General features: G+C 36.1%; 3 protein-coding genes and 1 pseudogene across 4 annotated transcripts; 2 read left to right on the forward strand and 2 right to left on the reverse strand.

Annotated features, from left to right (window-relative positions):
• Positions 1–1740: 1740 nt before the first annotated feature.
• Positions 1741–2727, reverse strand: LOC147564614 (uncharacterized; the record flags this gene model as incomplete). Its single annotated transcript, XM_086635624.1, has 2 exons — positions 1741–2047; positions 2190–2727. Coding segments are annotated over 2 exons (756 nt in total), but the record flags the coding sequence as incomplete, so codon positions are not given.
• A 240-nt stretch (positions 2728–2967) lies between these two features.
• LOC147564615 (very-long-chain enoyl-CoA reductase-like) lies at positions 2968–4090 on the forward strand (annotated as a pseudogene). Its single transcript, XR_015227740.1, has 2 exons — positions 2968–3404; positions 3723–4090. The product of XR_015227740.1 is annotated as a very-long-chain enoyl-CoA reductase-like (transcript).
• A 3086-nt stretch (positions 4091–7176) lies between these two features.
• Positions 7177–8008, forward strand: MT2A (metallothionein 2A). Its single transcript, XM_086648398.1, has 3 exons — positions 7177–7361; positions 7563–7646; positions 7744–8008. The coding sequence occupies exons 1-3, from the start codon at positions 7297–7299 to the stop codon at positions 7838–7840; spliced, it is 246 nt and encodes an 81-aa protein (XP_086504524.1). The 5' UTR covers positions 7177–7296; the 3' UTR covers positions 7841–8008.
• Positions 8001–10230, reverse strand: LOC147564617 (protein TRIGALACTOSYLDIACYLGLYCEROL 2, chloroplastic-like). Its single transcript, XM_086648354.1, has 5 exons — positions 9681–10230; positions 9264–9593; positions 8940–9055; positions 8638–8728; positions 8001–8543 (listed from the first exon to the last, which is right to left on the reverse strand). Exons 1-5 carry the CDS (start codon positions 10206–10208, stop codon positions 8451–8453), a joined length of 1158 nt encoding a protein of 385 aa, XP_086504480.1. The 5' UTR covers positions 10209–10230; the 3' UTR covers positions 8001–8450.
• Positions 10231–22740: the final 12510 nt, after the last annotated feature.

Raw genomic sequence — 22740 nt, forward strand, 5'->3', positions numbered from 1 at the left:
AATTTACAGAAAATAGGGGGTCATAAAGGAAGCTGGTCACAAAGAGGGGGTCCAAATAAGAATTTACTCAACAAATTAAGTTGTAATTTGGTGAAAGAAATAGATTTGAAGGGGAATTTTTGTTGGTCAAACTATTTCATCATATCGTTACATGATAATTAATATAGTTTAACTGAAGTTTGTGTGACTACACTAAATAGAACAACTAATAAAAGTAAAACTAATGTGATACAAAACTTTAACATTGACCGTTCATTTAACTTCAAAATGGAAGATATCTAATTCGCTTGTACCGATTAACTTAATACTTAAGGATGAAATTTTTCTTGTAATTGACACATACTATGATTTGCATCTTTGGACCTATAATTGACTAACACACAATAAACTTAAAATCTCACCTTTCCGTTGTGTACTAAAAGATAACCATGGATGCAAGAATTCAAATGTGGTCTATCTTGAAGATGAAAATCGCCAGCGAGTATAACAGTAAGAATCTGGAACTCCAGGGAGTGTTGTGCAAATATGAGTTCAAAGTTTCCATACCATCCAATTCATACAACTGTACAAGTGATATTTGTTGTCCTCTTAGCATTTACTCGTTACAAGCTTGAAAGATAGTTATAATAGTGAAGCAAATATAATATGCATTACGCATTTTGTCAATGGATTCGAGATCTTGAAATGTCCCGATGACATTTTGTCTATGGATCAAATGTCTTGAAATGTCTATAAAGACATTTTGTCTACAAACTCAATGTCTTGAAAATGTCTATGAAGACATCTTGTCTATAAAAAATTACCCGAAATATCTTGAAATGTCTACGGGACATTTTGTCTATAAATATAACGTTCGAAGTAAGTACTTGAAACTGGATTTTTTCTTCTCCTTGTAGTGATAATGATGCTTAATCCCACTCTTAGCAAGGAATGAAATTTGTGGAAATTTCGATAGCCATGGAAATCTATGATGAGGACTAGTAGGTGTATGCCGTTTGAGAATCTTGACTTTTTTGGTGTAAAGAACATGAATCGACGTACACCTGGCTGAAGGTGTTGATCGGGAAAGAGACCGATGAATAGAACAATCAAATGGAACAAGTGAAGGAATAGATTATGAGTTCTCTGTTATTTATTGGATTTTATTTAGTAATGTGTAGATTGTGAAAGAGGGCATGATGAAAAATTGAACTGATTGGGTATTGGGCTGGGCGCGTGTTCATTTTGGAAATTAGATCATCTTTGTGTACAAGAAAAAACACTAGTACTCCACCACCTATAAGCATATTATTTCAGTTTGATCTTCCTTGAATATAATCCTGGATCGAAAGAGAAACCTGTTGTCCTCAACTCCAAGAACAACATTCGTGATTATTGTGATGGAAACCAAGATAACTTAAATGTGGTATTCAAGGATCTAGGCCCACAAGTTTCCTACCGGACGCTTTTCTTCTGGGAATATGTGGGTCCTTTGATTATCTTCCCCATCTTTTACTACTTCCCCGTCTACCAACTCTTGGGCTACAAAGAGAAGATTATTCACCCATTTCAGACATGGCCGCAACTTTGGGGAATAAAGAAAATTCGGGGAATAAAGACTTTTCTTAAAACTAGTCAAATAAGATTGACTTTTTATGTTTCTTTTTATTGCTAAGGGGCTTCTAATTTTAGAAGATGCTATAAAAAAGTTCCTCCATCTCATCACCTCTCTCTACCACTTCATCTTTTCGACACCTCATCATCTTCTCCGGCGAAAGTCGCCGGCCGACCAATTTTCCGGCCGGCGACCTTCAAACATGATTTTTTAATTTTCTCTCTCCTCTCTTTCTCTAAATTTTATTTTCTTTTCTCTCTCTCTCTAGAACAGATCTAGAGAGAGAAGCCCTAAACCTTCTGACACTCTCAATGCTCTTCAAGAGATTCCCCATTGCTGTGTTGTGGTAAAGCTTGGCTCCATGACCAGGTGCTCCAATGGCCTTAATGACAAGCAACCATGGGCTTCTCTCTGCGTAAAAAACTATGTACTTTTCATCTGTGGAAGCCAGACCTGTGTAGTCACTAGTCAGCCATTCATATAACAAGAACGCATGAATGAATGATCAATTTAATAACAGCAAGTTTTAAACTTTTAAGTAGTAGTAGCTTATTATACTAAAAAAGAAATACTGAAAGAAATAAAGAAAGAATACCCTCGTCGAGTACAATCCCAACATTCATCTTGTTGAATATTACAGATTCTGCAAATTTCTCAGCACCATCGTGGCCACCAATCTCCTCATCAGGTACAAAAGATATATACAAATTTCGAATCGGTTCGAACCCAGATTTCTTGAGACGGCGAATCGCCTCCAGGTACTGTAACCCAAAGCATTTCATATCCTGGGAACCTCTGGCAAAGATATTTCCAGATGATTGATCGAGATGAGCCTCGAAAGAAGGGTGTTTCCATTTGTGACTCTCAACTGGGACAACATCCGGTTGTGAATTTAAAAGGATGGAAGGAAGATTAGGGTTCTTACCAGCCCATTTGACGAGAATCAAAGGTTTCCCCTTGACAAATTCTAGGGTTTGAGATTCTAAGTGAAGGGAATTAGCTTCGGAGATGATGAAATCAGCAGCTTGGTAGTAATTGGGGTTGGGATGGGCAGTGTTGATTTGGAGATATTGTTGGAATCTGGAGATAATTTGGTGGTGGTGGTCATCTGCTGCAGTTATTGTTGAAGATGATGAGAGAGAGAAGGTCTGTTCTCACGAACTTTCGCCGGAGAAGATGATGAGGTGTCGAGAAGATGAAGTGGCAGAGAGAACATATGAGATGGAGGAGAACTTTCAAAAAAATGTATTCTGTGTTCCCCATAAAAATTTATTCCCCCGAGAATTTTCAAAAAAAAATCTGGATTCCCTCGAGAATTTATTCCCCGGAGAATTTTCTTTATTCCCCAAAGCCGCGGCCTTCAGACATATGCTATGTACTACTGGTGCTTCCATTACTTCAAACGTATCATGGAGACGTTCTTTGTTCATAGATTCAGCCATGCAACATCACCTGTCTCCAATGTGTTTAGAAACTGTGCCTACGGGGCATATATTGCTTACTATGTAAACCACCCATTTTACACCCCTGTTAGCGATCTCCAGATGAAGATCGGATTCGCGTTTGGTTTAGTTTGCCAGATTTCTAATTTATATTGTCATCTTTTGCTGAGAAACCTTCGGAGCCCTAGCGGAAAATTCCGCAAGGTTTTCTATTCAATTTAGTCACGTGTGCAAATTACACAACCGAGATATATCAATGGTTGGGTTTTAATATTGCAACACAGACAGTTGCTGGTTACGTTTTTCTTGTGGTGGCTGCATCTATCATGACTAACTGGGCTCTTGCAAAGCACCGTCGTCTGAGAAAGGTAAACTGTTATTTCATAGCTGAGTTATGCTCATATTTTACCGAAAATCATGGCTTGACCACATTTAAACATTCGAACTGTAAGAAATGGTAAAATCTTTCTAAAGATACAGAATGGTAAAATATTTGTTAAAGATACGGAAAATGTCATTCAATTAAATCGTCAGGAATGTAGATAACTTGACTTAAACTATAGTATGTTAAGTACCGCTGCTTTTTAAGTTTGTTTTGTTAGCAAATAACGGGTCAAATATCCTCTAACACATACTAATTTTATAGTTTAATTGAGTTTAGTATCTCACATTGTTTTGGTTTGCAGTTATTTGATGGCAAGGAGGGGAGACCAAAATATCCTCGACGATGGGTTATTCTTCCACCATTCCTCTGAGGAGCTCTTAGAGAGATCTTCGGCTGGTACCGTTGCTACAAACTTCTTTGGTTTTATTTAGTATGTTCACCTTTGTCATGGGACAGAAATCTATTCAAGTCATGCTGTTTAGGTACTGAAGAAAAGTATTAATCTCTTATGTCTTTTTGTTTCGTCAAAAGCTTATGATCGATCATTTGAAGTCCGCATTCTACTCCTTTTAATTTAATGTAACGTAATGATTTTCGGTGGTTAAGCTAGGTAATTATCTTTGTGATTTTCGCGAAGTTCGAATGAGAAATGTCGGTTTTATGTTTAGTTATTCATACTGTGGTACCTGAAAGTCCAGCTCCATTGACCGATCAATTGTTTTGTCGCCTGCCAAAAGACAAATTGAGAGTGCCTATAAAATTTTATTATTCTGTATTTCCTTCTTGGGTCATTCACCTAAGTCATTTGTTTCGAGCATATTCTTGCATCCTATACTGTATACACTTTATTTGGTGCGACAATATTATCGGAAATGCAATTTGTAAAGAGAAATCATTCAATGAGGAAAACATAAGGAACAAATATCACAAATGAGTATACCTTGGGTAATTTTCCAAAAGAATTAGTATATAATTTTGGGAGCATTTTAATGGCGCCCCTTTTTTCTTACTTTTGGCCCTCCCCCACCCTTAGCGCTTCCACGGGCATTCCCAGGGCACTTGTATTGGGCCTAATCCGTGTATATTTGAACAATATGGATTAGGCTCCGTCCGAGACCCACGAGAAGTGTCCTGAAGGGTGGGCCAAAAGCAAAAAAGATGGGGCACCTATAGAGGCACCCTACAAATCTACCCTTGCCCTAAGTTAGACCAAGAAGTAAAGGGGTCCTAAAGCCCAACAACATAGAGTTTAAAATCCGACAAACTTATCACTATTTATACGTTCAGAGTTAATTTCATTTTGGTCCCTAATTTCTGACCAACTTGTCACTTTGGCTTTCAATTTGGAAGAAGAATCAGGGGATGGAGATGATATGATGGAGATAAGATGGTGGTGGTGGTGGTGGTGGTGGTAGAGAGGGAAGAATAATAGTAGAGAGAGAAATGTTGACAAAATAGAGATGTAAATAAGAAAAAGGAAGTAATTCAGGAAAATAATAAAAATAACAATAAAAATATTTACAAAATTGCCATAACGGTAAAATGGGTATGTCTGACAAATATTGGGGGTCAAAACGGAATTAACCCATTCTTCTTTTTTTGGAAATGGACTACGTTCTAGATGTGATAAGCACAATAACCGTTGAAGTTAAACTACAAATGAAAGAGACCAAAAGCCCAACAAGCGTCGAAGTTAAACTACAAATGAAAGAGGCCTAAAGCCCAACAAACTTATTATTTATACCTTTATTAACTCAATTTCAATAACCAAAGATTCCACCTCCTATGGGAATTGAACCTCGGATCTCCAAGTTTTAGGAGTTTATGTCAGCACTTTCAACCACTTGGGCAACCAAGTGTTGTCAATTAACGCATACTTTTGATAACCCAAACTCAATAGCTATAGATTCCACTTCCTCGAACATAGGACCGACAAGATACTGTATTTGAATTTATGCCAACACTAGGGGTGGGAATCGGGCGGGTATGGGCACCCGCGGGTAATTCTAAGTCGGGCTCGGGCGGGTCGGGTAAGTTTCTCCTCTGCCCACTCGGGTTCTCGGGCGGGCTTTTCTGAAATCTCCTATGATCAAAGCCCGCCCAAGCCCACTAAAGCATCGGGCAAGTCGGGCTTCGGGCAAATCGGGCATCGGGTCTCTTTATCTGATATTTTTCTACCAGATCAGGAAACTCTAGAAATTTGATATTGTTCAAATAAGCTTCTCTAAACAAATTGATACCAAATCTTTACAAAACTTATAAATCAAGAATGAAAGAAATACTCAGATTCCGTGACATAAGAAATCAACAACTGATATAAATCTATATATGCAAACATGATACTTGGTTGTCTTCCACTTTTTTTCTTGTCTTTGTATGTTTCATTAGTTCTTCCTTCACATCAAAATAATCTTAAAATTTGACCACTACATAGAGATGGAAGATGATCCCAATAACTTATTTAATAGAGAAGAAGGTTGGCACAAGAAGGTCTAGTAAATAAGAGAGAAACGGCTAGAGAGATAATGTAGATTTTTTTTCTCTCTCTATGCTACCGAATATTTCAGATTCAATGTGGTAAACTATTAGGGTTGCTTCAATGTGTAGTTTATATATCTTGAGAGAAACCTTAAATCTACTTTGGCCTTTATAGTGAAGTATAATCGACACTCAAAGTGATTGGCATCTATAGGCACCCGTCGGGTGAGCATATCGGGCTCGGATATGGGCGGGGTGGCGGGCAGAGCTTTTCACCCGAGCCCGCCCACGAAAAATCATCGGGCTGGGCGGGTAGTACCCATCTTCGGGCGCGGGCGTCCATGGACATTGTCGGGCGCGGGTAAACGTGACGGGTATCGGGTTTTCGGGTAGAATTCCCACCCCTAGCCAACACTATCAACCACTTAGAGCATCTCCAATGGGACACTCAAATTGTAACACTTAGGATTTTTAGAGATTTTGCTAAAAAAAACCTTTTCCAATGAGACACTCAACTAGACACTCTATGATGATGTGAAGCATTTATAAATTGAGACTTTCAGGAGAGACACTCTAATTTTAGAGTTCTCTATATTGACACTTAGGAAAGAGAATCTTGATTGACACTTGACAACTAGACATCTTAGAATGTTTGTTAGAGTGCCCATTGGAGATGATCTTAGGCAACTAGGTGTTGACTATCCTGAGTTGTCTTTTTTTGTTGAGGAATCGACCGACTACCTTGAGTTGTTTTTTTTTTGAGAATTCGACGACGATCTACGTTAGTCGTTACAAGGCATTGATGCATCATGAAGATGTAATAAGCACGATAACCGCCTGATCTAAACAAAGAATGAAAGAGACCTAAATCCCGACAACAAAGAGGCCTAAAGGCCGACAAATTGTTACGTTATTTGTTGCCTAAATTACATAAGATAAATCTTGATGGCAACTGCTTGTACCGAGACTGGATCCCACGACCTCATGGACTTAAGAGGGGTGTCCGACCGTAACTCCAAAAGGTGGTAGACTACCTTAGGTTGTTATTCAATGGTGAATGAAGATTTATGTTAGAGAAACTAAGGAAGTGCACAACCATTAGATCTTCATGGATCCTAAAAATACAAATATTTGAATAAATTTGTGTTTTTAGAATGCTCCCAAGTCCCGAGATTAGAGGACGACCAATCCCAATAAGAAAATGTCAATCGGAGATTTTGACAAGGTGACCGGAGGATAGACAGTAATCTCTCTCCTCAACTGCATTATAAAATGGAATCACTACCTCCCCATTAAACTAGTTCCACATTCAAAAGCAATTCTGTTTCAGAAACCTAATTTCAGTTCTCAATTCTATCCAATCAATCACCCCAAGTCCCAAGAAGAAGAAGAAGAAGATGTCTTGCTGTGGAGGAAATTGTGGTTGTGGTTCTGACTGCAAGTGCGGCAGTGGTTGTGGAGGGTAATTCTCATTCATCTTCTTCTCCATCTTCATCATCATGTCTTCATCACAGTCTCTGTTTATTGACAATTTCAAATCATTCAATTGGTTTTTATTCAAAACACTCCAATTACTAATCTGGGTTGTTCTTAATTTTTACTATTTCATTGAAATTCATGATAAATATTTCAACTTTAATATTTTTAGGTTTGTTGATTTCAGGTGCAAAATGTACCCAGACTTGAGCTACTATGGTGAGACCACCAAAACTGAAACCCTCATCGTGGGGGTTGCACCTGAAAAATCGTAAGAATTAATTTCACCCCAGATTTTAAAAATTTGATCTTGATTGCATTTCCTTTTCGGAATCATCAAAACTAACAGAGAAATTCAATAATGGCAGAGATTTTGAGGGCTCGTTGGAAATGGGTGTAGGAGCAGAGAATGGTTGCAAATGTGGGGATAACTGCACTTGTAACCCTTGCACCTGCAACAAATGAAGGGATTCAAATGCTTAAAGACCCTAAAACCATCGTCTAGTTCGATTGTGTTGATGGGATTTCTCTCTCGAATTTGGTGTTTTGATTCCTGTTTGTGGAAAGAGAATTTTGGTCTAGTTAGATAGTAATTCTATATCTGCTTAAATAAATATAGTCTATGTTTTGTTTTTCATGATCCTTTCTCTTGTAAAAAGAATAAAACCAAGAAGGGATCTCATTATCTCTTTGTGACTTGTGAGTGAGTTCATGGTTTATGTTGAAATTGATTATTATTGAATAATTTTTTATTTTGACGCGGCGTAAAAAAAAAAAAACTTACATCTTTATCTAAAACTTAGAAAAAACGAAAACTCACACAGAATTGAGAAATTGTTCGTAATTTTTTTGCTAACTGCATCGATGGGTCAATTGTGGCTTTGTCGGTAACGAATATGTGGAATGTCATTTCAGCCGCTTACGCTTATTTTTGGCTGCATCGATTTCCTCTATAAATTTCTCGACCAGTTCCTCTACATCATCATTTCAAAGCAAATAGTATTTGGGTTCTTTTCAAACCTTTCTTCTATTTGATTTAAGTTATGTTCCTCAATGCCTTTGTTCCTCCTCTGTATCAAAATAACCTGCTCAAAGACTTGATGAGGAGCTTCAAGTTCCGTTTAGTAGCCTCGTCGGCAGTGAACCCGGAGATTTCAGAGCTTATATTCTGCAAAGTTTGGGCAATTTGCTGAGAAATCAACTAACCAAGAATTAAACTTCTATGAGGTGATAATAATTAGCAAAATGGAATCAGAACTTACCTCTATATTCTTTAAAGTGAATAAGAGGCTCTGAGTAGATTTCCGAATCCGCTTAGTGTTCTCAGGAGTCATAATGGATGAATGCATCTTCCTGGGGGGCATTGAATTTGGATTCAGCAATAAGAATTTAGGAACAGAGGTAGAAACAAGAACAAGGAGTTCGACAAATAATCATTTGGAAAAATAAACCAGCCAAATGGAGATCAGAGATCATGAATCGAAGGTGGAGAAGTAAGTAGCATAAAACTGTGGCATGATAGGAACATCCACAAAGTATGACTAATGGACGTCGGGAACCCTACCTTAAATCTGCAGTTGCTTCGGTTAGATTTTTCGTTAAACTCTCTACTACATTTAGCAGACTTCTATCACAAACCTCAGCCAACAAAGGTTCTAAATCTCCAGCCATGGCTTGGATCTGAGACATCATTATACCACAGAGAAAGACTGCTTATGAGAACAAACTCAAAATTTACCAAGCAATGGACCAGAATAGAAACAACATTTAGCAGCCAATGGCTAATAAATATTTTACGGGATGAGAACTCGAAAACTCTTCACTGGTTCTTAAGTTATCAGATTTGTAACACTTTCATATAATGCGAAAATACGTCGGATGCACATACCTTAGTAAGTAAGGGTTTTGCTTCTTCAATAAACACTGCAACTCGTTCGGCCAAGTCAAAGCTTTTGGCAACACCAATTTGTTCAAAATCAAGTCCAAGACGAGTGCATAAACCAACTAATGCATCTAAACTTATCCCTTGGTGGCCTCTTATAGTTTGCCTGTCGCATAGAATTAGACCTTCTTTAACACATTCTGGGTCAAGAGGCCCAACTGATGGCGTTGGAAGCGGATCTTGAGGGGTAATATCAATCATCGGTTCCATAAGAAGGCCAGACTGGTTCACTTCAATACGTGAATTCTTAGGTACAATAATTTTATCATCTTCAATCTGCACAAAAAATCGATACGAATGATAAATATTCCCATAACATGAATGTTTTAGTACTTTAGGAGATAACAATGCATTAGGCCGCACCTCGATGACTGCTTCAATGCATCTCAAGGAAAGACTAATACGGATCACGTTTCCGATACTCATTCCTCTGATCCTCACAGGTGTACCTTTGCTAATACCACAAGCTTGAGAAAATTCAACAACTGCTTGATACTTTCTCATTCGAGATCGAGATTGGAAACCCTTGAACCAAACTAAGCTAAGTGCGAAAAGAACCGCCCCTGAAAAGATAAACAAACCAACACCACCCTCCCGAATGCTCTTCTCTCCAAACCCAAAATCATTTAGAGGATGCAATGTCTGCTCCCAAATACTTCGCGGTAAACCCAAGATAACTGCAAATGAGTTCTTTTCCGTGAAAGATGAGTGTGAAAGACGACTTTGTCCAGAGTTAGCTGAACTAGCTCTTACTTGGGTTTGTTTCTTTATCAATCTATAGGATAAATGTGGTAGAGAACTCTGTGACCCACTCGCGGACATGGGTTTAATCACTGGTAAAAATGACATACTCGGGTGAGATGAAGCGAGATGAAATGAGTTCCCAACCATCTTCTACTCAACCAACTCACTTAAGAGTCTTAGATTTACAAAGAAAAAAAAAAGTTTGAGGAATGCTTCATGAGTAGGCAATCAGAGTCTAAAGAGAATAAAAATTGAATGAAAAAAAAGTCTTTGATTTGCCCCCTAAAGTATGACTAACTTCCTGTGTGATCCCTTAAGTTAGGGAAAATGCCAAGATAGTCCCCTTTTTTTTTGGTCTCGCAATTCCGTATTTTAGCCAGTGTGTCAGCTCATCATTACTTTCGACGTTGCTCTTTCCCAAGGCAATTGATGACGCCATACTATAAAGTTTTAACGCGTCTTTTCATCCAACAGTGTGACCAACTGAAGTAGATTCATGTTTTAACCCTAGAAATGCATGTTGATTTCAATTACTTTCCAAATTCATTTCCAAATGTATGCCCCTATGTTCACAATATCGTTGACTCTTTTGCCATCTTGACAAACTTGGATGCAGCTCGGGTGCAAAAGCATTTTACGTACAAAATGGTGAACCAGATGAAAGTGATCAGTCCGTGAGTCAGTTGAACATATCATCCAATTTCTATCCTGCTTTTTAGAATAAGGTAAGTGTAAACTAGAACCAAGAAAAATGAATATGCAAAGATAATATGCCTAAAGTTTAATGCTCCGGGCGGGGCCTTTAGCTCAAAGCATGATTTGATAGTTCCTGAATTATTTATCATTAAGCAAAACAAGAGCTGAACTCCAATTACAATAGTTTCATTCGTTCATAGGACAAGTTTTTTTTTTGGTAAAACAATCAACCACTACTATCACACTTGGATGGGGGTTGACAGAAGTTACTTTTACCATTTTTCTGATTTGAACTCTATATCGAACACTAGTGACTAGTGGTGTCAAATAAGATATACCGTTTTCTTATTTGGTATAAAACACTAGAAATGTAAAATACCGGGGGCAGTGACAGGCCCGTCCTAGCCTATAGAGCGCTCAGCGCTCCTACCCGGGCTTAGGCTAGCCGACTTGGCGGATGCGACCTATCCAAAGAAATGGGCTGTACATAGCGGGCCTGGTACAAGATGTGAGCCAGACTCAAGTCGGGTAACACGGCCCACTTTACACCACTGAAAAACATATTGAAAGTACAATTTTCTTCCATTTTGTATCATAAAGTTTCTTCCTTAACAAGGAATGAATAGTTATACTTGCTTCTTCCGAAGTAGCGTGATGGACTCTAACATTTTAGGTTGTAGTCTTTTAGACATTTATCCTAACAACTTGTCTATTGGCCCCACATATGAAAATCTCCTACTTACGGTCAAACAAACATGTGACTTGGAGTTGTAGAATATCACTTTCAACTTGGATTGATGCTAACATAACTTTCTTGATGCAGCTATCTGGCTCTCTCAGACCGAGAGACCCACCAAAACCTTGTCGAGATTCAGCTTTTCAATTGTGACCCTTTTGGTTAACATATCTGCTGGATTTTTCGAACCAAGAATCTCTTTCAATAGTATCTCTACCACAAAGCAAACATAATCCAGGTTTCATACTTTCACAGTCTAGGCACTTATGCTTGGTATACCTGCAGGGAGACACATAAATATTGGACAATGATCTCACTCGCAGGGGAGAGAGAGACCTCTCCCAAAGATTCTCATAATTATAGGGCGGGCGCATCAACGTAAACAGGGGTGCAGGAGTAGAGTGTAAATGGTGTCCTTAGTTATGACCCTTGTAGTCTATGTGGAAATGCATGGGCCATTGTAAACCTAGAGCCCGGACCATTTCGTCTTTGAAGACAAAATCCTATTCAGGAATATGAAACATATGCTCAAGTTGTTCGACTTCCTTTAAATGTACAAGAATGTCAGGTGGACAATCCAATTTGTCATTGTTATGGTAGATGATAAGAAACTCTTCTCACACGAGGTACCAAAAAGGGGTGTTGGTGTAGAAGACTTAATTGACTTATTATTTCTCTATATATTAATTCATCCTATACATCTTTTTATATAGTCTAGATACAAATCAGAGAATATAAATAAGAATCTAATATACTATCCTAATCTAACAATAGAAACCAAAAATTAAAGGAAACATAATATATTTCCTAATTCCAATACTCCCCCTCAAGCTGAGGCGAAGATGTTGACGAGACCCAGCTTGACAAGAGATGACTGTTGTAATGACGGACTAAAAAGCTTGGTGAACATATCTGCAGTTTGATTAGCCGATGTCACAAAATTTAGTTTGATAACACCTGAGAGCACGTTTTCCCGAATGAAGTGGATATCCACTTCTATGTGTTTTGTTCTTTCATGAAGGACTGGGTAAGATGATAGCATTATGGCAGACTTGTTATCACAAAATAATGTATATGACATCGTTTGAGGAAAGGCTAACTCAATTAGAAGGGAACGAAGCCAAATAATCTCACATGTGCCTTGGGCCATGGCACGATACTCAGATTCTGCAGAAGATCGTGAGACAACTGCTTACTTCTTACTTTTCCAATCTATAAGATGACCACCGTGAAACACACATATACCAGAAGTGGATCTCGTATCATCTTTTGATCTTGCATAATCAGCATCAGTAAAGCAAGAGAGACCTGATTGTGGACCTGTGACATAAAAGAGACCAAGACCAGGGCATGTCTTTAGATACCGAAGAATGTGATAAACGGCATCCAGATGCTCAGTACGTGGTGAGTGCATGAACTGACTAACGACACTCACTGCATATGTGAGTTTGTCAAGTAAATGAGGCGAACCATAAGCCATTGATACTGTGATGAATCTGATAATGACTCTCCAGACTCTGTTGTCAGTTTAAGATTTGGGTCCATAGGAGTTGAGGCAGGTCTACATCCGAGCATACCTGTATCATTAAGGAGATCAAGAACATATTTTCGTTGAGATATAAATATTCCACGTGAGGATCGAGCAACCACATGCCAAGAAAGTATCGAAGAAGACCTAAATTGAACGTTCAATTGAACGTTAGGATATGTTATCCCTTCAATTTTGGACGATCGTGCGCAAGGACAAGATCAGAAGCTGGTCTCCACAATTGAACGTCAAGATATGCTATCCCTTCGTCTACGTATTTTAAGCAGATGAAAAATTATCTGCCCCAATATACTATAAATTTTATATATTAATACTATAGATATTAGCTCGACAATCCACACTGTTATAGTGTGTATAAGTCTATAAGATGCTAGTGTCCTTCACCCAGACAGGTAATGCGGCCATATATATTTTCTAGCTAAGATACAACCATTAAACCTTTTCGTGCCTCCAGACACTTCATATAGAACAATTAAAACACTAAGCCAATAAATGAACGTAATTGGCGTGCACATGTTCCACAAAGTTACAGATACAAATGCAGAAGGAAAATGGATTTATGAAGCAAGACTTGTAGGCAGAGTAACCTCCTAGAGCGAGGGCAGAGTCAAGATTTTAAGTTACTCCGGACCAGGAGCGACCCCGGCCAAAGCCACCAAAGCGCCTTGGGCCCAAACTTAACGCAGGGCCTCATATTTTCGATGTTTTATGTCTATTTCGTAATAACAATTTATATTCTAAACAAACTTATAGCATTATTCAAATCCTCCCATGAACACTTGTAGAAAAATTAACCTTAACAGTTTATAACGTATGAGATCAAGCGCGCAGCCGACGTGGGCGACCATTGTCACCAGTCAAAGGTAAAACTACTTATAACATAATGAAATAGCTAAATAAAACATGAGAGTTCGATAGCTCAGGTGGTTGTGTGTTTTCCCTAGCTCCCAACACAGCATGAAAGATTTTCTAAACTTCTAATTGTTAAATTAATTTTGTATTGCCACTTATTTATATATATATATATATATATATATATATATATATATATATATATATATAAATAAGTGGCAATACAAAATTATGCCGCAATTTAATTCTTTTGTGACATTTTTTTTATTCTCAATCAACTTTGGTCCTCTATTTTGAATATGAAGGGCTAGATCTGGCTTGGAAATAGTCCGGGTTTGGCCTGTTTTTCTATTTTTACTTTTCTTTTACTTTTTTTTATTTCCCTAAGTTTTATATTTGTTATCTTTTAATCTTTTATGTTTGACGTTTTTTATTTTTAAAATTATTTTACTTTTAGGTAAATTAAATAATACTACATAAGAAATTTATCTTTAACTTTTCCATTTAAGGTATTTTTGTAATCTTATATTTTACTTTAATGTAATTTTTTTACTTTGTTATATATGTTTAAGGTAAACTTAATTTAAATTAAATTTTTGTATTTTTTCTTATCTTTTAATGTAAGTTCAATATAGTACTTTTTAAACTTGATATCTATTGCATAATTTTTTTAAATGTAATTTTTTTTAATGTAATTTTTTTTAATGTAACTTTTTTTAATGTAATTTTTCTTAATGTAATTTTTTTAATGTAATTTTTTCTTATCTTTTAATTTAATTTTTTTTACTTTGTTATATATTGCATAATTTTGTACTTTTTAAACTTGATATCTCTTGCTTTTATAGTTAAGGCAAATTTAGGTTTAGGTAAGTTTTATTATCGTTTATATTATATCTGATAACATTTAAAAGGAAAGTTATTTAAAGTAATTAAAAATTTTCTAATTTGTATTATTTAAGTAAGTTATCTAATAAAATATCATGCGCAAAGAAAAGATCAATAGTTGATAAGAATATGATAGACAAGATAAAAAAAAACATTTAACAGATAATATGAATAGAAAAAAGAAATAACATTAAAGATGAAAAAACCATCATGCGAAGAGACAGAATCATCAGTTAGTCTCCAAAATTGATCGTTAGGAACTTAGGATATGCTATCCCTTCGTCTACGTATTTCAAGACAGATGAAATATTACCTACCGCAATATATTATAAATTTTATATATTCATACAAATTAGAAATTTTTTAGTATAGTAAGATTGTATTTTGTGATTTTTGTTTATTATATAATTTAAAATAAAATTTTATTTTATAATTTAATATAAAAGTTTGTTTTATAGTTTACTATAAAAGTTTGTTTTATAATTTAATATAAAATTTTATTTAATAATTAAATACTTATATAAGTTTACTTTATATTTCAATATAAAAATTTATTTTATTATTCAATATAAAAATTTATTTTATAATTTAATATAACGGGAATTTGGCCAAAACTCCCTAAGAAATTATGACTTTGGTTAAAAAGGATTCATCAAAGTTTTTTAGGCTTCACCTCCCTGATGGCAATTATGAAAATTTTAATTTCAGTAAAAATACCAACCTAACCCCAGTCTAAGAAAATACCTTGCAAACACCTTGCAAACACTTTGCACTGCCTTGCAGAGCCTTGCAAACACCTTGCAGAGCCTTGCAAACACCTTGCATGGTTTGCAAACACTTTGCACTGCCTTGCAAAGCCTTGCAAACACCTTGCAGAGCCTTGCAAACACCTTGCATGGTTTTTGCAAACACCTTGCATGGTTTTTGCAAACAAATTGCAGAGCCTTGCGAACACCTTGCAGAGCATTGCAAAAACTTTGCAGAGCCTTGCGAACACCTTGCATGACTTTTGCAAATATCTTGCGAACACCTTGCATAGCCTTGCAGAGCCTTGCAAACACCTTGCAGAGCCTTGCAAACACCTTGCAATGCCATGCAAATGGTTTGCAAATTAGTTTTTGAATTGATTTAACATGAAATTTGTTCAAATTATTATATATTGTCTAATAGAATGTTGTATCGAAAAACTAACTAAAACCCCTACAAATTCATAATAGTCATTTTATAAGCTCTAGCACCATCATTTTACATTTCTTCGAAAAACTTCCAAAGCTTTCATGAAATTCTCAATTTGAACATAAATACCAATCATGATTGTCCAAGAAAAAATATTTCTCATAGGCATTTCATCTAGCAACTTTATAGCTATTTCAACCTACCTAAGTCTTGTATAACCAATTAACGTTGCATTCCAAGCAACAACATCTCTTTCAAGCATTTTATCAAACACATTGCATTCATCCACTATACTTTCACAACTTCCATGTAAATCCAACAAATAAGTTTGAACATAAACATCAAAACTAACAAATTGTCATCCATCATTCATAACTCAATGAAAATAAAGCAATGAAGAAGTTGGATTATACCCTACACTATCAAATTCTCCTTTCATTGAAAGAATATAAAACTTTCTCTCTCTAGAATTTAGAACCAAAAACTAAATCAAACCCCTTAAAAACCTCTTCAAACAACAAGCAAATAGATTAAATCACCAGAACCTAAAAACATCAACCTATCTTATAGCCAAAATCAATTCAAACCCCAGAAATTCTAATCGGCGTCGACAATCCAACTTGGTTCGTTCATGAGAAAAACTCAAGTTCCTAATTTTTTAGTTAGATTATTACTAGGTATTTCTAATTGAATGAAGGGTATTTTTGACTCTTAAAAAGTTGGTGCTTTTAAAAATGACCTTCAAGCCTATTTTTATAACTTACTTGGGGCCTAGCTAGTAAAAAAGATGGTTTGTCTTTTTAACAAAAAAATACAAGAAATTGGGCCTCCGGCCCAATTTCCTGTTAATATAAAAACTTATTTTATAATTTGATATAAAACTTTAAGAAAAAGAAAATAATAATTTAATATAAAATTACTCGTCGCGAGTTGGGCTAAAGTATAAACATCCTGATATGTGACATGTTTCTCCACCACATGTCAGAACGGAGTTGAGGATCAACTATCTTTATCCATTAAAATGCTTCCTAACAAAGTTAAAAAAATTTAACGAGATAGCATCTTCCATAGTTACTTATCTCATATGCTCTGGAGCAATCAAAGCAACCGATGTAATGGGATAAGAAAGATAGTTCCTACTACCTAAGTAGCTAATATCCAAATTAATTTTGTATTGTCTTTATATATTTTTTTTTTAGTTAAGATTTGCCCCTGTTTATTATAGTTATTTATTTTTTAATTTCTTATGTTTTCTATTTGTTATTTTTTAATCTTTTACTTTTGTTATCTTTTATTCTTAAAATTTCTTTAACTTTCAGATAAGTTAAATAATATTACATAAGAAATTTGTCTTTGACTTTTATGGTTAAGGTTTAAATTTGATTAAAGGTAGCATTTGTAATTTTATCTTGGGTGCTTCTAAAGGCACCGGGCCAAAAGGTTGTTAGCATCCGGAAATTTTATTGACTCGGGTCAATAGCCATTGACCCGAGTTCTCTATAAGCACCGGTTTTTAATGTGGGTGATATTCACCTTCATTTGCTTCTTCCATCTTCTTCTTCCAAAATAAAAAGAATACCAATTCATTTTTTTTTTCAAAACAAAAATCATGTGTGTTCATCTAGATAGTGTAAGTAAAAAAAATACATTTTTTCTTATTTACTTTCTATTCCTGTTAGTAAATACACAAAATTGAAAAGAATGGGTCCACTCTCTTCTTCCTTCTTCACCAATTTCATCCACAAAATAAACTCGTTTTCTCTCCTCTTCCTTCTCATGTTCATCTTCATCCCTTTTGTATCCCCTTTGTAAATGTAGAAGAAAGATTGAGAGATTCAGAAAGGTAGAGAGAGATGAGAATAAGGGTTTTTAGAGAGAGAAAAATGAAGAAAACCTTGCGAGAAGTAGCAGAGGAGCTGGTCATGGTCGAGTTCACGAGAAAGAGAGTGAGGATTGGGATATGTTTTTCAAGCCCCGGATCAGCTGATCCGTTTGGCTCTCTTAGGTCCCGGATCAGCTGATCCGTTTGGTCCTCCTAAGTCCCGGATCTGCTGATCCGTTTGGTCCTCCTAAGTCCCGGATCAACTGATCTGTTTGGTCCTCCTTAAGTCCCGGATCAACTGATCCGTTTGGTCCTCTTAAGGCTCGGACTAGTTCAGTCTGTCCGATAGATTTTGTTTGGTTTTGTGATAAACGGATGGCGGTGTTAAGGTTAAGTTGGCTTTGACGGGTGCCTACATAGTTGTACGGTGCTAACATAAAAATGAGCAGTTGAGCCTAGTGCTAATAGAGATGGATGCTAACAGCCTTTTGATTTGGTGCTTTTAGAAGTACCCTTTTATCTTTTAATTGGAATAATATTTTATTTGTTATATATGTTATCTCTGACTTTTATATAAGGTAAACTTAATTTAAGATAAAATTGTGAAAGTTTCTTATCTTTTAAGGTAAGATCAACATAGTACATATGATATTGCATAATCTTTTACTTTTTAAGTCTGTTATCTCTTACTTTTATGTTCTAGTCAAATTCAGTTTTGGGTGTCGTTTGGCAACACACAAATAAGTAACTTTTTTACTTATTTAAGTAAAAAAAGTTAAAAAAAATTAGGTTGTTAATGCAAAACGTTTTGACTTAAGTTAAAATTTGACTTTCGTTTGAAGTTCAAAATTTTTGCTTTCGGCTTCAAAGTTAAGTTATTTATGTCCAACGCATACACGAATGATACTTTACTTTTTATTTTTTCTTGTCTACTTCAGTTCCACCACAATACGTATTTGCACCACCACCACCATTGTCACACCTCCACCACCGCCACCGCACCTCCACCACTGCCACCACCATCACCAAGCCTCCACCACCACTACTACACCATTGCCATCACTATATCTCCACCACCACACTTCCACCACCATCACCACCACATTTCCACCACCACCACTACACCATTGCCACCACCAAATCTCCACTACCACCGTCATCAAACACCACCACCATACTTCCATCTCCCCCGCCATACCTCAACCACCAACACTATACCCCCACCACCACCACCATACTTCCACCACCACCACCATACTTCCACCACCACCACCATCATACCTCCATTACAATCATCATCTTCATATTCTCACCACTATATCTTCATCATCACTACCACCAACCAACACACACCACCATAATTCCATATCCACCACACCTCAACCACCAACATTGTATTTCCATCACCACCGCAACCGCATTTCAACTTCCTCGATGATCATTTATCCAAAGGTCCAACACCACTACCACTTTGATCATTATGGCCACCACAATCACAGCCGTTATCACCACCACCTTTGCCACAATAGTCATCATGAAATCCTATAAGGAAATTTAAAAATAAATTATCTTTATGAAAAAAGAAAAAAAAAATGGAAAAGTAAACTATGTTGCCGAACTAAACTTTTGACTTTTTTTTATTTATAAGTAACTATTTTGAATATGCTTTTGATATATTTTAACTTTAGAGTTAATTTTTATTTGGCCCCCTACTTTGTGACCAGCTTCCTTTATGACCCTCTATTTTCTGTAAATTCAAATATGGCTCCCTTTTTTTTAAGTAAACATCCTAACTGCCCTTTCTATATTTATTTTTCAAAATAAAATCAAAAAGAAAACTTCAATTCCACCTCATTTCCCTCTCCCCCACGCATATCTCTCCACGTCACCTCTCTCTCTCTCCCTCCAACTCACCTCTCTTCTCCGAAGAAGGTCGTCGGTGGGAAAAAATTTCGGTTGGCGACCTTCATAAAAAAAACACTCATCTCTCTCTCTCTATCTAGAAACTCTGGCGAAGGGGTCATCCTTCGTGGGAGATCTGGTCTGTTGAAGAACAAACCAGATCCGGTTTGTTCTTCAACAGACCATGTATCCCACGGAGGATGACCCCTTCGCCGGAGTTTCTAGAGAGAGAGATGAGTGTTTTTTTATGAAAGCCGCCGGCCGGAAAATTTTCCGGTCGGCGACCTTCGTCGGAGAAGATAGGTGAGTTGGAGAGAGAGAGAGGTGACGTGGAGAGATATGTGTGGGGGAGAGGGAAATGAGGTGGAATTGAAGTTTTTATTTTATTTTATTTTGAAAAAATAAATATAGAAATGACAGTTAGGACATTTACTTCAAAAAAAGGGGTCATATTTGACTTTACAGAAAATAGGGGTCATATTTGACTTTACAGAAAATAGGGGTCATAAAGAAAGCTGGTCACAAAGTAGGGGGCCAAATAGGTATTAACTCTTAACTTTATTAAAGCAAAAGTACTTCAACCAGAAGCAAAAGTTCTTCTACTTTTGTTTGCAAAACGACACCCTAATTAAGATTTGTTACCCCTAATATTATATCTTATAACATTTGAAAAAGTTTTTTATTGGTTATTATTTAGGTAAGTTGTCTCATATATTTAATATAATAAGTTTATAGTTTGTAATCTTTTTATTTATTTTATAATTTAATATGAAATTTTGAAAAAACATATAACAAAAATTACAAGCTGACCTTGCCCTGCCTATCACGGCCTAGGTTAAATCCCGGTTACGGGCTAGAGTATATTCATAGGGGTGTCTCTAAGTAACAATTGTTCAATGCTTTCAGTAGGAGCAATTAAAGCAATCGATGTTCACTTTGTGCGATTTTCCCCATTGAATTTTCCTTTAAGATGGGTTGAAGTGGTTGTCGCATTATATACGGCTCGAGTCTAAGATACCATATTTTCAGTTATCTGGCTCGAGTCTACCAAATACTTATGAGTATCAAATTTTTCAGTTGCGATTGTATCCAGCTAGAGTCCTGATACTAAAGAGTATCATATTTTCTAGTGCTTTATCTAAAATGTACCCACAAATATTTTTATCAGACTCATATCGTTCTCTATCTCAATGGCGGCCTGCAACAAAAGCCCCAACCAATTCTTCATAGCTCTTAAGCATTTACGTATTAGCAAAACCACAGTAGAAGGAATTGAAATACCAATTCTTTTTTATCAGAATTTTCTTCATAAAAATGTGAACCGTCATCTGTTGTTGTACTTTTGTCTGTTGTATCACAAACATGCAGCGTATGGTCAATGAAAATGATGCGTTGTTGCGAATGTTCAATGTTTTTCAAAGACATTTTACTTGAAATTAGGAGAAATCACCTGAGAACAAAACATTAGAAATGACATAAACTTTCCAACGACACAAGTATGAAATAAAAATAATTAAATTTGAGGGAGCTATGATAAGTTTTCCGAGACCTTCTGAAAAAGATTTTTAGTACATTACTTGGGTAGTTCAATTTTAGGTCGTCGCTTTACTTTATCGTTTTGAACTATGTTTGTCTTTTTGTTATTTTAAAGCGTTGTATATCCAGAACCTAAATTTATTGTATTTTTATCTTTGTCGATTCTTCCTTACTTCAGAGTGTATGACTAAGGAGGATAAGTTCTTTCTGAGCGTAAGGGAGGTCTAGGGTCATGCAAGCAATGAGCTAGGGGTTTGAATTCGAGCGGATCATTCGGCTGACCGACATGGTTCGACTCGATTGAGTTTGGTTGATCAGTTTAGCCGAACACAATTTAGAGAAAATGTTAAAGTAATGTTATTCATCTCATTGCATAAGGATTAAATTCCTTATTCTTTATTAGATTTTTCTTTTTTATCTTTTTTCAGTTTAACACTTTCAAATTTATTTTATTAAACCATTATTATCTTAAGATAACAAGCATAATTTGGAACTTGGTAAAGTACTAGTATTAAACTTTCTTATAATTATGTCTAGGGAATTGAGTTTTACATAAGGAAATCTGTGTGCAATGAAAAATGCGAGCACGGTTTGGGGAGGGATTTCTTTATCCTATTTCAACAAAGAAATTTTCTACTTTAGTATTTCTGACTCTCCACCCTTTATATATAATATTTTATTATGATAAAGTCTTTAGAGTTCGGTCGGTTTGTCTTGGGCAATTTCTAGAAACCCAAGCCGCTGCCAGACAACCGGTTTGGGTTGCTCGGTTTTCTTGCCGAACCGAGTCGAAAAGTGGTTGATCCGGTCCAAAAACAGATATGTCTGGTTTCACTTGGTTTAATTTGGTCGTTTGGTTCGATTTTTACTCACTCCTAGTTAATAGATTGCTTCATGTTTTAATAGGGGTACCATATGTATATGCATTTTATTTTTTTTGTTGAAAAAGACTGAGAAAAAAACTTTGAATTTTTTGGTAATGATCGGTTCTATAAACCCTGATGTTTTTATTACTTTATCTTTAAAATTACTTCTAGAAAAAATTACTTCAATAAAATTTACCCTATTTTTTTCTTTTCTCCGAAATGCTATCAAACACAACCTAAATCTAATATTTAAATGGTTATTCTAATGGTTAACTCTTGAAAAATGTTTAGCGTCAATTTTGGGTTTATTCTGAGTGATTTGCAAGCAGTAAAGGATAAAATTGTCTGAATCGGTTCGGACTAATTCAGTCCGAGATAGCAAAGTAATTCTTAGACGACAGTCCGAAGACAGAATCTCACTTGATTGCTAACAGAGCCTGTTGGTCAAAGTTGATCAATTCGAGTCAAGTGGTTTGTTCTTCGGCTTATAGAACTTCAGCCAGGTGCAGATAGCAGCACCCGATTTGTTATTTCTACTACCAGTACCATGGTCTGTGGGTGGGGCTTCAACTCCTTTACCCCACTCAACTGTTATTTCATTCATGACAAAATATAGCATATCACATGGTTCGAAACTGATTCTAAAAGAACCTATATTT

Source organism: Eschscholzia californica, unplaced genomic scaffold (assembly GCF_041429995.1).
Source record: "Eschscholzia californica isolate CP2 unplaced genomic scaffold, dmEscCali1.0.p SCAF_1, whole genome shotgun sequence".
In the NCBI taxonomy this organism is placed as follows: domain Eukaryota; kingdom Viridiplantae; phylum Streptophyta; class Magnoliopsida; order Ranunculales; family Papaveraceae; genus Eschscholzia; species Eschscholzia californica.

What these genes read in the sequence shown, in the direction of transcription:
- MT2A (XM_086648398.1), top strand. Translation starts at nt 7,297, where the DNA reads ATGTCTTGCTGTGGAGGAAATTGTGGTTGTGGTTCTGACTGCAAGTGC. An exon ending in TGCGGCAGTGGTTGTGGAGG is followed by an intron (nt 7,362 to 7,562) that starts GTAATTCTCATT and finishes TGTTGATTTCAG; the next exon opens with GTGCAAAATGTACCCAGACT. An exon ending in GGGGTTGCACCTGAAAAATC is followed by an intron (nt 7,647 to 7,743) that starts GTAAGAATTAAT and finishes CAATAATGGCAG; the next exon opens with AGATTTTGAGGGCTCGTTGG.
- LOC147564617 (XM_086648354.1), bottom strand. Translation starts at nt 10,208, where the DNA reads ATGGTTGGGAACTCATTTCATCTCGCTTCATCTCACCCGAGTATGTCA. An exon ending in GAAGCAACTGCAGATTTAAG is followed by an intron (nt 8,729 to 8,939) that starts GTAGGGTTCCCG and finishes AATGCCCCCCAG; the next exon opens with GAAGATGCATTCATCCATTA. An exon ending in TCACTTTAAAGAATATAGAG is followed by an intron (nt 8,544 to 8,637) that starts GTAAGTTCTGAT and finishes CAAACTTTGCAG; the next exon opens with AATATAAGCTCTGAAATCTC.